The 15,058-nt window shown below is 37.9% G+C and overlaps 1 protein-coding gene across 4 annotated transcripts in view; it reads left to right on the top strand.

The window, feature by feature from the left end:
• The first annotated feature begins 12,706 nt into the window (after positions 1–12,706).
• The window catches only part of LOC111234280 (spectrin beta chain, non-erythrocytic 1-like), a 38,633-nt gene continuing 36,281 nt past the window's right edge, over positions 12,707–15,058 (top strand). For all 4 annotated transcript variants that reach the window (XM_022762268.1, XM_022762265.1, XM_022762264.1 and 1 more), the window contains exon 1: positions 12,707–12,863. In XM_022762268.1, the coding sequence (XP_022617989.1) occupies positions 12,707–12,863 (157 nt within the window). The remainder of the gene's footprint in view (positions 12,864–15,058) is intronic.

Below are 15,058 nucleotides of genomic sequence, written 5' to 3'. Positions count from 1 at the left end.
AATTAATCCACTTTTTATTAGATGAATTTGTTAAATTTACACACAATTCCCCAGGGAGAAGTCACACTTCAATTTAGTACTATTGGAATGGTGCCACTAGAGGGCGGTATGATGACTCTCCCTCACTGTTCGCCTTGTTGAAATGATGCACATGGACCATTGTCTGCAGGCAGCATTAGGTTAAGGTTGTAGCAGGCCACATGCAGTATATTTAATAATTAACGGCAACCGTTTGATGCTGTACCTGAAATCTAGCTGCAGAGGCCTGCTTTGATATGACTAAACACCAAATGGGGAAATTACAAGGAAAGGCTGAACATAGTGTGTTTGTTCATAATTCTTGCCTCAAAAAATCCTAGTGAGATTATACCTTTTTATTGTGTTCTTAGCCACTGGTTGAAATAACTGTAGAGCCTTTTTGATGGAGAGACAGATGGGTTGTGATGATAGATAGAAGAGAAATGGCTGTTGGCTGGCTGGATGGCTGTCTAGATGAACAGCATTCAACAATGGAATGGCACTGTGAATGTGGGCCCCCCATAGTGCTGATTCTCAAAATCCCTCTCAAACAAGCTTTTTTCAGTTCCTGCTATTCACACATTCATTGTGCTGCAGTAAACCATATCACTAACCCAGTGTATACCTTGTGTAACTAGTGTTGGTTTCTGATGGATGTACAGTTCATCATCATTAACATTTATTTTTTTAGGTCTGTATACTGCAACATCTTACAGTGGAGAGTTAGGTATGGGTTTTTTCAGCCTTAATTTATCCAGTCTTTCACATGCAGTTGTGACATATGTAAAACCCCCTGAAAGCACGTGCGCCCTGTCTTGTGATGGCCAGAAAGTGACACTGATGTTGAGTCAAGATCAAAATGTTTCTTTCTTAATCTGCTTCCATGAAATAATCAACTGAAGTTATCCATCACTTATCCATCCTTTGGACTGTGCAAGAACTTTAATTGTTAGAAAGTAAATGGACCTAAAGCTTTGTAAAAATAAAATGCATAGAGCAAAATGTAAAAGTGTATGGTCTTAGTCATTTGTATTTTGTTTTTGCAATATTTACTGTTTGTTTAAAGATCTTCTAGGAGACCAAAAATCCAAAAATGGGTTATATAATATTTCTGACAAGTTGGATCAATTCAGATTGGTTTGTCAAGTTGACAGTCTGTGGATACATTTGAGCAATTCACTCACTGTAACATACCAACTTTATTTTCAGAATTTTAAAAAGTAGGTCATCAGCATGAATATTACAGTATCTTCAAAACAAAGCAATGAAGTATGTAACGCATCAAAATGATCTCCATAGAAACGTGACTTACTGTGAAAAATAAGATTTTTTTTTTTATCTTAAAAACCAATTGAAGCCACATTAACTAAAGAACTGTTCTGAACAACTGTAATATCTGCATAAAATATGCATTTCGTTTTTTAGGAGAGCGGTGACATTAATATAAATAGTAAATTATCTTGCATCTATAATTAAACAGTAGCCAATGAGTACAGTTAACCAGTTTGCTTTAATAGCATTTTTCTGAGCAAAAAAACACAGCACAACACAGTTTTCTGTCAATACCATGGGCTTTATATCACTTTTGTCCAGCTTTTAATGATAATTTTTTTCATGTACATATCTGCACTAATCTCAGATTGCGTTCCTCTTAATCTATATTGACCAAAACGAATTGTATTCATATTGCTGTTAATTTGATGCTAATATTCTGCCTACATAAATTGAGTTTGCTAATTTTCCTTTGGGAATATTGGAAATAGTAACCATGTCTTCTATGAGTCTGTAGTTAATTAGTCAAGCAATAACTGTAAATCAAGAGCCTTGTGGCTCAGGGTTTTAGGTTGCAAAACTTCCAGAGAGTGACTCTATAACTGTAGTGCAGTATGTAACAGTTAAAGCTGGAATGAAAAACATGGCTAAATGCTAAATTGTTCAGGGAGAGAGCAGTCTGTGTATCTCCTCTATTTTTAATAATGTCGGAGAAGTAGAGAGGGAGAAAGAATAAGGGCATAACGGGGGCATACATGGCAGCAGGCAGGAGCTGGACACAGCCACATGACCATCTGGAAAACATGACTGGACTTTCAGAATCTTTCGAAATTTTTGTATTTACAGCACCTCATGTACTAATAAAGCTACATTTACAGTATGCTCTTAATTAATAAATCCACCCTTTTTAACAATTGGATCCTTGGACATTTTACATTCAGTGCCTCTTGTGGGGGCAGAGTTTTCATGCAGAGGCAGAGATTGTTGCTCTGTGCTTCAGAGTCACACAATATTGTACACCCCCTCAGGAATCTGAAAACACAATGTCTCACTGAGAGCATTGCCAAGCCAACATCTCTGATAATTTCTGACATTTCTTCATCTGGTATCAAATACTCATGCTAGCCATTAACTACTTCTTAACACAATAAATACTATTCATTGTTTGCGTTCAGTTTGTCACCCTAAACCTTTTTGGGGTTTACTCGGTAATTACAGACCATGAATTTAAGTTAGAAACCACAGTTACTAGTCCTTTGCTGCAAGCCTTTTGATAGAAGCGAACATGTTTTTACGAAAGGTTGCAATTTGCTAAATGAAGGCTCACAAGTCATTAGTCAGTACTACTTTAAGCAGCAGCTGTTTTACACCACCTCTAATATCAAGCTGGTAATTTGAATGTGGTGTCCAACCGTTTAATGCATGCTATCCTTTTCTCTATCCCAGTATTTCTTGTTTTATTCTACTGTTAACTGTCAACCAGATGAGCTTTTTTTCATCAAACTGTTATAGTAATGAGTTCCTGGTATTAATAAACTGTATCAAACTCAAGCAGACCTGCATCATGAAGCTAAAGCAAAGAATACAGAATTCGATACATGTACTGTTGATCTTTGGGCATTAGGGTTTATAGGTGTCAATGGAATTTGTTTGAGAACAGTTGAGGCTAAAAAATGCAGGGATTTTACTGGGCTTGTACTGTAGTTTTACATATATGTACATATTTCTGTCTATATTAGATGGTCTTGGTTGGTGTGAGGATTTTATATTGTCCATTTTGTGAAGTTAAGTTATTATAGACGTTTATTGTTGTGATCAAGCTGCTTTCCAAGTAAACTGTATTCATACTGTATTAAGCATAGAGACTTTGAACCCAACCCAGTGAAGTCAACTCTATGTATCTGGTACGAATCTCGTAGCACCGTGTATCACAATTTTTGCACACATACTCCTAACACACACAGGAGCAGATCTATAGGCATGCTGACAGCACTTATGCCTGCACTTGGTCTTGTGTGTTTTAAAATGGCAAGAACCATTCCATGGTGGATTAGCCTGATCTGCATAAATATTTCATTCACTCATTCCTTTAATTTGGAATTCTGGCAGTGCTGGAGATTGATGCTGTTACTGCGACTTCCAGTCAAATGTACGACAAAGCACAGGCTACGCTCAGTACTCATTCAGCAGCAGAAGCAGGACAGGAGCATCAACCACTATAACTCTCACCTTCCTTTTGGCCATGCTGTGGCAGTGCTAAATCTTAAAGCAAAGTAGTCCTATCATAAATAGGCTAATGCTTTGGATAGGCCAGAATTGCCAATGTGAGAAGGAGGTAATGAAGACATCAGGTGAATAATCTGTAAAGCGTTAAATGTTACATATCTTTAAAATATGTGAGATGCATATTATTTGTATCAATTGGATTATAATAGATTATTCTCCAAGAAATTCTTTGAAAGTACAGCTGTGAAACTTGTTATACTCTGACTTATTGTTTGCCCATACCTCTCATTGACAGAGGTAAGAAAGTGCATCTTGTGTCACCCACTAACCTGTGATGTGCCAATGTTGATATTGTTTACAATCCAGGTGCTTCTTCATTATCCAGGTGTAAGAAGAAAATAGCAGTATCTCAGTACAATGTCACAGGAAGTTCTGCTTTTGTAGTTCTCATATCTAGACTGATGAGAAGGTTGTAAGTGTTAATGGTTTTTCATTAAATTGTCCAAGATTATATGGAAATGAATGAGAAGGTTGCCACAAATACTGTATTCTATTGATTTTGTTTTAAATATTTTGTAATTTAATCATGAATATGATTTCTTGACAACTGAAAAATTGATTTTGTATGTTTCATATTAACAGAATGACATAATGCATTTATATTAGTTTATGCTTACTTAAAATCAGTTATTTGATCAAATGTAGCAATCAAAAAACTAAAAAAGCTCTGTTCAGGGCTGGTGCCTTAAACCAAAGTAACATGTCTATATGTGGAGGGCATGCTGGCTGCTTGAATTTTTGATGAATGTGATGCTACAGGTCAACAAAGGACCTCTGCTGTCCTATTCAGCAGGGCATTCAAGCCAGGATCAGCAGCCTGTGGAGGGGCCTCTGATACATATGTGCCTCTGGCTGCCCCATCTCTGCAAACAGGAAAGGCTTGAACGGCTGGCCTCAACTCTTTGCTGACTCCTCCATTGTATGGGGCCAGTTTGGCGAGGCAGGCTTTGTGCGCTGTATTTTGGGATCTGCCACCCCACCCTATAGGCTCATCTTAGTATCACAGGCAGGCTGATTTGTGGCAACACAGAGGTGCTACCTCAGCTTGAACTCATTAAAATTTGTTTGTGCAGAAAATTTGGCTGCTTTACAGTCATTATAATAAGTTTTCAGTAAACTATTTAGAATTTAATGATTGCGTATTTCGAATACCAGTCTCATACTGTGGCTCTTGGTAAGAGTTGTATGGCAAGGCTTATGGCTCCTTTGTTTGGCATTACAGGGAGTGGTTTTGTGTGTGTGTGTGTGTATGTGTGTCTACCCTATTCCCCTGGTGCATGGTGGCTGTGCGGCTGGCTAATGTGCACAGGCCTAATTCCCTGCAGGCGACTGATTGTGGGCTCTATTTCTCTTTTCCTCTTTCCCTGATTAATGGGTGCATTGACAAACAGACCAGCTGGGCGAAGGGAAGCAGCTCTGGGAGGGGAGGAGGGACGATAGAGAGTGAGACAGAAAGAGGTGGTGGCTCTGCCTATCATGCTGCTGGCGCTGCCCTGCTTTCTTAGCTGGTGTCACTCTGCTGTGAAGGATAGCCTGATGTGTGTCTGCCTGGTCAGAAGCTGGGGTTTAGCCTTCAGGCGTTCCTTTGTGTCCCACTTTCACTCTTCCCTTTTCCAGTAGTACTATTCACTATATTCTATGTTTCCTATTTTGAGTGTAAAGAAAGCATAATGCTGTCATGTTCGAAAAGGTTAGTCCCCATTTAGGCCATGTCTCCCCAGCTTAAGGGTTTTTTGTAATAATATTGAAGACATGCTGTCATTGAATCTGTGTCGACTTCACTTAAGGTTTCATTGTGTTCACACAGCACTGCAGTCTTAGCCAGTTGTTGCAATGATAGAATAATTGTTATAGCAGCACTTATTACTTTTGCATTATTTTTTGTTTGTTTTGATTGCGCTAGTAAGTGTTCAGAGAGTAATATTGAGGATATGTGGCAGATTCTGAATATTTCATTACATTAATGTGTGTCCTTTGTTATGTATGTGTGGATTAGGCCTTGAGGGGATTTTCTTTAATAGAACCTCTTTTATGCACCCTTTTTGTGCCACATCTGTCTGCCCGACTGCCTGTCTGTGTCTTTTTTTCTGATATGAGTAGTATTGTTGGAGGTTGAATTACAGTTGCTTTGGGGCTAACATCTGATGTCTTGAGAGGGTTTGTGTATGAATAAAGAGGACTGAAAAGGCCCCTGAATGCCTGTTAGCTTTGCAGAGCAAAATGAAAGTTTTGGGGTTCTTTTCTGTCTCTGATTTAGATTCTTTCTGGACCAGGGGGAGACAATTGTACATCACTCAGGCTAGCATGATTGTAGTTGTTCAACCGACCCATTTTGTGTGCTCAATGCTAATACACTATATGGTTACATTCTGAGTGGGTGGATTTGCATGTGTGGCTTTTACAAGCACTGTGTGTATGTGTGGGATGGTGTTGGTGGTGGGGTGGGGTGTAATAGGTCAGCTCAGCTTTCATGTGTGGTGTTGTGCCACGGTGTTGTGCCACACTGTTGTGTGTGGGAGGATGAGTACAGTAGGTTGTATCATAGTAGGTCAGGGGATTGTTTGTCTGATCCATTGAGGAGCGATTAGTGCAGACCCTGAGCCAAGCCTCTTCCTATCCACAACAAGGGGAGGATTGCCCTCTATTTGCCAGACTCTTGTGACCTCACTGGTCCGGCCCCCAATCCAGCCCCCGCCCCTCTCCACTCCCACAGATAGATTGTCATGGACTTCATCGCTGCCAGGTCTGTTCTGGACAGTGTGTCCTGTTTGTGGCTCTTGCTTCCATGCCGTGACATTTTGGTTATTTAAGCTGTATAGAAATCTTACTGCTTAGCTCATTGTCAGCAGCAACACATTACAATCAATGCATTGTATAGGCCTGCCTGTGATATTTATTTATTTATTTTTATAACTAATTTTCCCCATAATTTCACCTGGTGATACTGATGAGGGCGTAGACTTAAAATGGGAGTTGTCAAATTGATGTTTGTGGACTGACTGTAATTATTTTATTTTAGAGAATAAAAATACTGACTACCTACACACAGTTGGTTCAAAGCACTAGATAAGTCCTGGGGTGCCAGTGAGTAGAGAGGTGACAGGTCGGGGGGCAGTGTGGAGGTGTTGCTCTGCCTTCTTCTCTAATCCCTGCATTTAGTTTCTATTGCCAGCCACTTCTTAATCTGCCACTAATAGGATTTTCTAGGCTTTTGTTTTATTTTTTTTATAGCTGGAATGTGTGCGACTTGTTTGACTTGGTTTAACAATAGTAAGGTGTACTTTAGGGTTGGGATGATGGACAATTCCATGGTTGGTGACTAAAGTCATCAATGATATTTGTAAAATCTTATGTCAGAGTCAATAGATGTAAAATATTATAAGTAGTTTAGTAAATAAATTTTTATCTTAAAAGTCTACACTTTACACAGTATACTATTAATATTCAAGTAGCTGTCGTACTGCATAGCAGAATTGGGTATGCATGGCTTCAACAAAATGTAAACCTCTCTTATTGATAAAAATCATACTTTAAAACAAAGCCGAATGGCCAAATGGATCTAAATTGCATGTCATGTAATTACAACACCCCTGGTTCAGATGTGGCTATGGACCTTTGACACATCTCACCCCCTCCTCTTTCTGCCTGGGTCCATGCCGGTATCTACAATGTAAACTCGTCAATAAATGCAGGATAGAATAATTATTAAATAATCTTGTTTTTTTTTTTTACTATATACAAAAGATAAACAACACAATAAAGTTTGTACTAGTAATAATTATGGTGAGTGAACTCTACTTGCAGTTTTAACACACAACAGCTACACAGTGCTGTAAAATGATATGAGATTTCTGAGCAGAACATTTTAAATTGAAGTTAGCCTTTTTATATCTGCTCAACCTCATTCTACCTCTTTGACACTATGCTCAATTATGCTATTGCCTGTTTATTATGTGTATTTTGCACTTAATGATGCAAGGTATATGGGCTCAACCTGGCTGTACACTAGCAGTATACAGTATTGATAAGTATTGGTTCTGGCAGCTGTCTGCTATTGATTTTCCTGGTTAGATTTAGAGAATGCATTGACTTGGCATGACATGATTAGTCCAAGAATCGTCCTAGCTGACAGACATCAGACAGTTTTATGTACAACAATTAATTTCTGCCATCAGTTGGATATTTTTTTTAATCACACATCAAGAAAAATAACAGAAAATGAATACAGAGCCTCATTAATGTGCAATGTACTGCTTAGCTGGCCTACTTAATCTCCTCTAAAGTTTCCCTGGATTCTCTTCCTTTCATTGTCTCATTGTAGCACACTGCAATCTAACATAGACTTGACTAAACTCATCATGCCAGACATGATGTAGAGGGTTTATATGGCCAGGATGTGGGCACTGGATTTTCCATGCATTAAATGAATTAATTGAACCTTGAACCAATAGACAGGGTTTGCTGTCCTCAGTCATGCGAAGCTTAGAAGAAGCTCCTCTAACACCCTACCATTATCTTACCACCATCCTCTTTCATCCATCACCTCCGTATAAGTCAGTCACAGCTACTAGACACAACAAAAGATAAACTAACAGGTATTAGCAAACTGACTACTCAACCTCATCTATTAATCTGTTCAATGCTCTTAAACAAATGTCCCCAGTCAGTTAATGGGTCTCTCTAGTGGGGGGTTTTATATTAATGCAGATCCCCCATTGGGTGTCTGTGCATAATATTAAGGACAGGATCTGTCTGGTCATGTGCACTTAGTGTCAGAAATTTTTTTAAACAATGGAGTGAAATCTTTAGCAAATGAACACTATCGCTGGCAGAACATGTTTGACGTGTGATGTTTAGTAAATCTATTCAGACTTAGCCTGCTATATTTTAATCTGAATGAATGTAAAATATGAAATTTTCTTCACTGCTGCTGTTAACTTTGGGTTAACATTAATTTATCTGTAGAAATTTGAGGATCCAACAATATTACGAAGCTCTTAATGCTGAAGCCCTATAAGAGAGTTACAGTGAAGGCTCAGAAACATAATTGACAGGTGACTGGTGAGGCTTCGAATAATTTAGCAGCATTCAAAGCAGGATTTACCAGCAAACAAGAACTTTGATGACTTGTACTGTCTTTCAAACTAATTCTGTGTATTGTAAATTAATGATTCATGTTTGAAATATTTGTAGCAGGGTTAGTTGAGTTGTGAATTATGGAATAATGGATTAGAGTGAAACATTACCATAGGCTACTCCATCTTCTGTGATAGCTGGCATCACAGCTTGTTGTAATCTTTCTGACTTTCAGATACCAGTTATTATTATTATTATTAAATGGACGAATGGATGGATCAGTATTAATGATCCATCTACTCGTCCATTTAATAATAATAATGGAGTGGTTATGCAATATGAATATAGCCTACATAAAGGCCTGATCAGCTGTACTGATATTTATGCTAGTATCATCCATTCTAACATAAGTGTACTGGGGGAAGTGTAAATCATTAAATAACTTGAGTAATATGAAATGACTACTACACTGTTAGTAATTCTTAAAATGAATTGTAATCTTCACCTATAGATGGCAGATCCAGAAACAATATCATATAATGTGCTGCAGCATCAAATGTCATTATGTGTACTGACAGCCATTAAGATCTGCAATGTAGTGATGAGTTAATGTGAGCAAGGGCTGTGTGATATGACTTAAAATCATTATCTTGATTATTTAAAACTTTTATCTCAGTTGCGATTTAATTATTATGATTGTTTTGGCGCTTATTAGTCTCTCTTTTTTTGAGCCATGCACTCTTCATATTCAGCAATGTGATTGTGTTCCAAGTAATTAACAAATTGGTGGTGTTACCTTTGGTTGCTATCCATGTTGCACTAACCCCTGTCTGGTAGTTGTGACTGATAAGACCCAATCAGGAGACAAAGCAGGTGTCTGTGTCATTGTTTCCGAAAGTAACCATTTCTGCCTGGCCAGACTACAGCGCAACCCCGAAAATTTCAAACTACTGTTTCTAGAAGTCTCCGTTTTAGGGGCTAGAAAACTCAAAAAAAAAAAAAGAAAAAGTAGTGTACACCAGGTGTAAATGAAGCAAAAGTGATGTGTTTCAAAACTAAAACGTTTCCTGAGGCTCAGTGTTTGCACTTGTGTCATCCATATCGCCAGTGTTGCTTTGTGTGAACACAGACTAGTTAGTTGATACTTTTATGGTTAATTGCCCTGCCCTAATTTGATCTTTAAGAGCTTATTGCTTTGCATATAAGTACTTGGCTGTGGGTATGATTCTACTGATCTTTATTGATCTTCTGTTGATTGAACATAAAGAAGCTGTGTCACTCTATACTAAACCCGAACAGGATCAAGTATCAGACAACCACAATCCTTTCTGTGTTAAGCAGTGTGGGAGAGAATGGTCTACTCATTTTAAAAATTGGTATAAATACAATGTTTTTTTCTCCCATCTTCCACTATGGTAGAATACTTATCATACATACATATCTATTTTATATTAACCCAAGAATTGAACCTTTAGAACACTTGAAAAATATGAATATAGTGTCAGTGTCTTGGTCTGTGTTTTTTTGCTCAGTCTTGTCTCTGACTCTTCCACCATGGTTGTCTGTGCTGCAGGGGTTGCAGCACTACGTTGAGAGGGGTCTGCAGTTACACTGCACAAAGTAGAGCAATTTTGAGGTGACTGTTAAAAATATATCTGTAACCTAATTGCATATCTAAAAACAAACACAGATAAATCAAATCGGATACTTCAGTCAGTATACTCACATATAGTACACTTTGTACACAGTATACTCACTGGTATAGTGCGGGAATTCCGACAGGGTAGTGTTGTTCCAAATCAGACCCTGCTGTTGGAAAGGATGATTGCAACATGTGACCGCGATTGTTGCCCGCCTGCCGGCTGCTTTGCTCACTTGACTTTAATTGAATGTTTTTCTTTCCTGTGTGTGCCTCCTGTGTCATGCAACATGGAAATTAAGCCGCCATCGGCACCGACAATGTGTCCTCCTTCTTCTGCCGCCATTTTCACAAGTTTGAAAATACAGTATGTTGGCGGTCCCTCCCCTTCTGCTATGTAGCCAAGATGAGGGTGAGAAGTGTCCACTGTTTTACACACACGTCTTTGACCGTTTTGAATGCACCATCTGGGCACTTATAGTGCACTGCATGTTGCAATACTTGTCAATGTTAAAAGATAGGAACATAGCAAGAGTGAGTATGGAAGTAGGCACATTGAGACACAGCAATAGAGTATAAACAGATACGTTATATTCCCGAAGTTCATGTTAAAAAAATCTATGACTGAGTATGGTAAAATAAAGATTAAATAACTAAAAACAATCATATTCTACTTAATAGGTTATATTATTAAAGTATATAGTTGGGGAGACAGGGGCATCTTGTCACACGGGATACATAAGAATACATAAGTGTATTCAATAATATTATTTTTGCACATGATAGAGGAGAGAAAAGGTGCATTTTGATACCTAAACCAAAGTCCTGCACTAAAGCTAGCTTGCTATATAGCTTGCAATAGCACACATGCCACTCTGGGGCAAGTTGTCTCAGTACTTTTTGTTACTCTTGCTGTCTGCTGTGGGCTCCACAGGCACACCTTCCTCACCTGATATTAATGGTTGAAAATGGTTGAGGCATGGTGACATAAGCACACATGAAATTTTGTTTTACAAGAAGTAATAAAATTTTAATATTGATATTTTTATCATATATTCTTAAATTGGGGCACAATATGACCGGGGATGTCCTCTAAAGGGGTTAAAAAGGCATTTTTCATTTCATTTGGATTTTAAATAGTTATATATGATAAATGGTTGAAATACAGAAGGATGCATGAGAAGCTTTTAATTAGAAAAAAATATATATAATAATGAAATATCTTTTTGTAGGAACTTTCAAACAGAAGGAAGAATACAAACAAGGAACCAAAGACATATATATGTATATAGCAATGTTTTGATGAGCAGGTCCCCATCTATTTGTATCATATATTCTACTAGTACATGTGTGCCACAAGCGTCTCATGTTTTGAGGAGAGGCTGAAAGTCGCAACTGTATCTAACAAGGTATTCATTTAAATTACTAGTACAAAATGGGTTCCAAAGCATAGCTGGATACATTGACATCATTTCTATATTGTGACGTAAGCTAGATGTTGTCTGGTAATTTTGGTTATTGTGATGTTGTGAAATAGTGACAGTTTTTTCCCATGGTGATAAAGACTCCATACCATTTCACAAATGGGCATTTCCAAACTTATTTGACTGTTTAAGCTGAGTGAAATAACCAATGAATCCCCCTTCCTGTGAAGTTTTCATATCATATCAACATTATGAGTGATTTATTTTGCAAACTTTGTGTCATGGAAATATCTTTTGAAAGCATCAACAGGCTTCCCTAATCATTAATAAAATGCTATCCATATTTAGGCACTTATCTGATCTTTGATTCCCAGGCCTAATGCAGTGGGAGGTTGTGTGTGTGTGTGCGCTTGTGTATATATTGCTGGATGTGCACAGTTGTTTTGCATGCTAGGTGTACCTCTCTTGGTCTTAGACATGTGCAAGTCAAGATCTAATCAGTGTAGCTAGAGGTTGTTTTTTGCCATTGACCCTCAGGCCAAAATGAGATTGGTCGAGCTTCCCTGCCTCACAGGAGTAGTTATATTAAATTACTGGTTGGCTAATTTAACGACTTCATGACAGTTGCTGAGCTTATCTAAGTTTTTTTTTTTTTTATCTCATAATACACTCTGGCAGTTGTACTGTCTAAGCTGCTATTTGCATATGACTGTCGTTTGAAAATATAAAAGTAGACTGCAGCTGAGAGGCTGTGTGGAGTGTGTGGGTGATGTATGTTACAGTGCATCCTCTTGCCCCAAAAGAAATAGATGCTCAGTTTCTAAACTGAATCTTCCAAACATTAGCTTGCAATCACTTCAAGGGTCAGTCTTTTGAAGCTTCTGATATTATGCAATGTCCTCTCCCCTCTCTGTTTTCACTGACTCTGGATGCTTTCTTGTCTCTGTGTCTGAATTATAGGTTGAATGTGTTTTCCTCCAGCCTGGACACCATGAGCACCATCTCGCCAACGGACTTTGACAGCTTGGAGATCCAGCAGCAGTATAATGACATCAACAACCGCTGGGATCTGGCAGCAGAAACTGACTGGGATAATGAGAACAGTTCAGCACGCCTCTTTGAGCGCTCACGAATCAAGGCTCTTGCAGGTATTCTACACTTCAGGTCTCACCTGCTTACATGGAGTCAACATGTACCTATATGTACTACAAGTGTGAGATGATGATTGACAACTATGAACTTTATATATGTAGATATTTGGGTTTTGCCTCAGCTGTATAGACACAGTACAGTACCACATATACTGAGTTACTGGTATATTATGTATACCTGTACAGTCCAGTTTTTGTGAATATTATACGCTTTAGTTTTGGATAACACTGTTAGAGAAGTGTTAATTCAGCTCTATGATCATTTTTGAGGCTGGAGTTGGTAGTGTTGTTGTGTGGGATTGTCTTAAAGGGATTTCTGGTATCGGTTATTATACAGTTTTGTTAATAGATATAATACTATGTTTTGCAGTCTCCACAGCAAGTGAAAAGTGCAAAATGGAAGGATCAAAACAATCTTACTTTTTATCATTAGCTATAATTGATGGGAAAATTGCACTGCTGGGTCCATTGAATCCTGCTGAGCTGAGCAGATGTGAATGATATTCACATAATATATTCAAAAGACTTAAAAAGTACATTATCAAATGCAAGCCAAAGAAACAGTCAGCAAAATTCAGAAATTAAATTCACACTACTGTTAGAACATACAGATTAAAATGCTATTGTTTGTCATATAAAATGGTCTTAGCCTTTCATTAAAAGAAGGTGAATTGTGCATTGTTATAAATGTTTTTTATTGAATTTTGGAGATCTTTTGAAAACTAAACTATAGCCAAAGTTAAAACTGCTGAAACATAAACAAGGTGAGGTCAGATTAATCAGAACTTTACAGGTAATCAGTAAAATGTTTACCATGTAAATGAAAAACAGTGTGAAACAGTGGATTCAGCTATTTGGTAATGTCCAGTGCTATTCATAGCTCTACTAAAAGGTATTCTTAATTTCTGTTTTTCAATTGCAAATTAACACACACATGTTAGGTACCACCAGAAATTCTCCTATCACTGCTGACACTTTTAAGATTGCCTTTATTGGAGGCCATGATGGTCTTTGACAGTACATTTCTTCAATGCTTACACTGCGTCTACATAGATGGCGTAGCATGAGCAGCATGTTAGCAAAGGAGCAGCTCTGGAACTCTGGAGTTCAGGTAGATGTTGGACACTTGCGTTTTGGAAGCATTCAGAGCCCAATGCACAGTCACCTTAGTTATGCACACAAATTGCAGGAAAATAGATTTGAAGCATAAAAATACTCTTTGTGCTGCGTTTATGGGCGTATAGCACAAGTAAAACACAAGCCGTTACATACCCTGAGTGGAGAGCTTGATTGATTAAAATAGCAGCAAATCTGTTTGTCAAGATGTGCTTATGACTGAAAAATGCAGCTGAATTGCCTCCTGTATAGACATGGCCTTATTCTTACTTTGTTTGGTCCATTTCTGTGGAGAAGTAATCAGGCTGTCCTCCACTGCTGACCAACTAGCAGTCACTCATAGATGGACAGGTAGAGAGTCACTAGCCCATCTGCATGAAGGCTAGAAATGGTAGTAACACTAATAAAATATACTTATTTGTAGACTAGAAAGAATAGATGGTATTCACACCACTCAAAGAGAACATCTATGGTTGTTAACTAACACACCTTTTTTTTTTTTTTGAAAAAATATAATAATCAGAGAGAAAATTGTCTTATATTAAGGCTGATATATTAACTTGTTTTAAAACATTTGCGACAGGAGAATTTAGAGACAAAATCACAAACTAACTGTAATCTGCACAAATCTAATTAGGCTCTGTAGACTGAGGAACAAACTTAATTCTATTCTGTCCCAAAAGGCACAATTCTCTCTTTGTAGGGCAAGACAAAAATACTTTCAAAAGGAGGACAGAGCCAGGGAGCTGTATAGTCAATTCACCAAAGAGCAATAAGCAGTGATGGAATGAGGTAGTAAGACTACACTGTAGGGATAGGTGTGCTGAAAATCTTCCATCACTGTGGCAATACAGAAGATAAAACAGTGTTATAAATTATTCAAAATGTTAGTCTAGTCTCAAGTCCACACATTTAATGACTACTGGAAAAACCATAACCATACATGAAAATCTGCACAAATTTAAGCCATGCAGGTTAAGCTTTTTTCTGGATGAGATTGTGATTTTTTTTTTTCTGCATTGATACCCATGCTGTGCCAAGGCAGGAGTCTTAGTGAAATGAAGGCTGTGTGCGTG

The sequence above is a fragment of the Seriola dumerili genome, unplaced genomic scaffold (assembly GCF_002260705.1).
Source record: "Seriola dumerili isolate Sdu_G_001 unplaced genomic scaffold, Sdu_1.0 BDQW01000449.1, whole genome shotgun sequence".
In the NCBI taxonomy this organism is placed as follows: Eukaryota; Metazoa; Chordata; class Actinopteri; order Carangiformes; family Carangidae; genus Seriola; species Seriola dumerili.
Note: the sequence above shows the minus strand (reverse complement) of the source record. Positions and strands in the feature narration are given on the sequence as shown.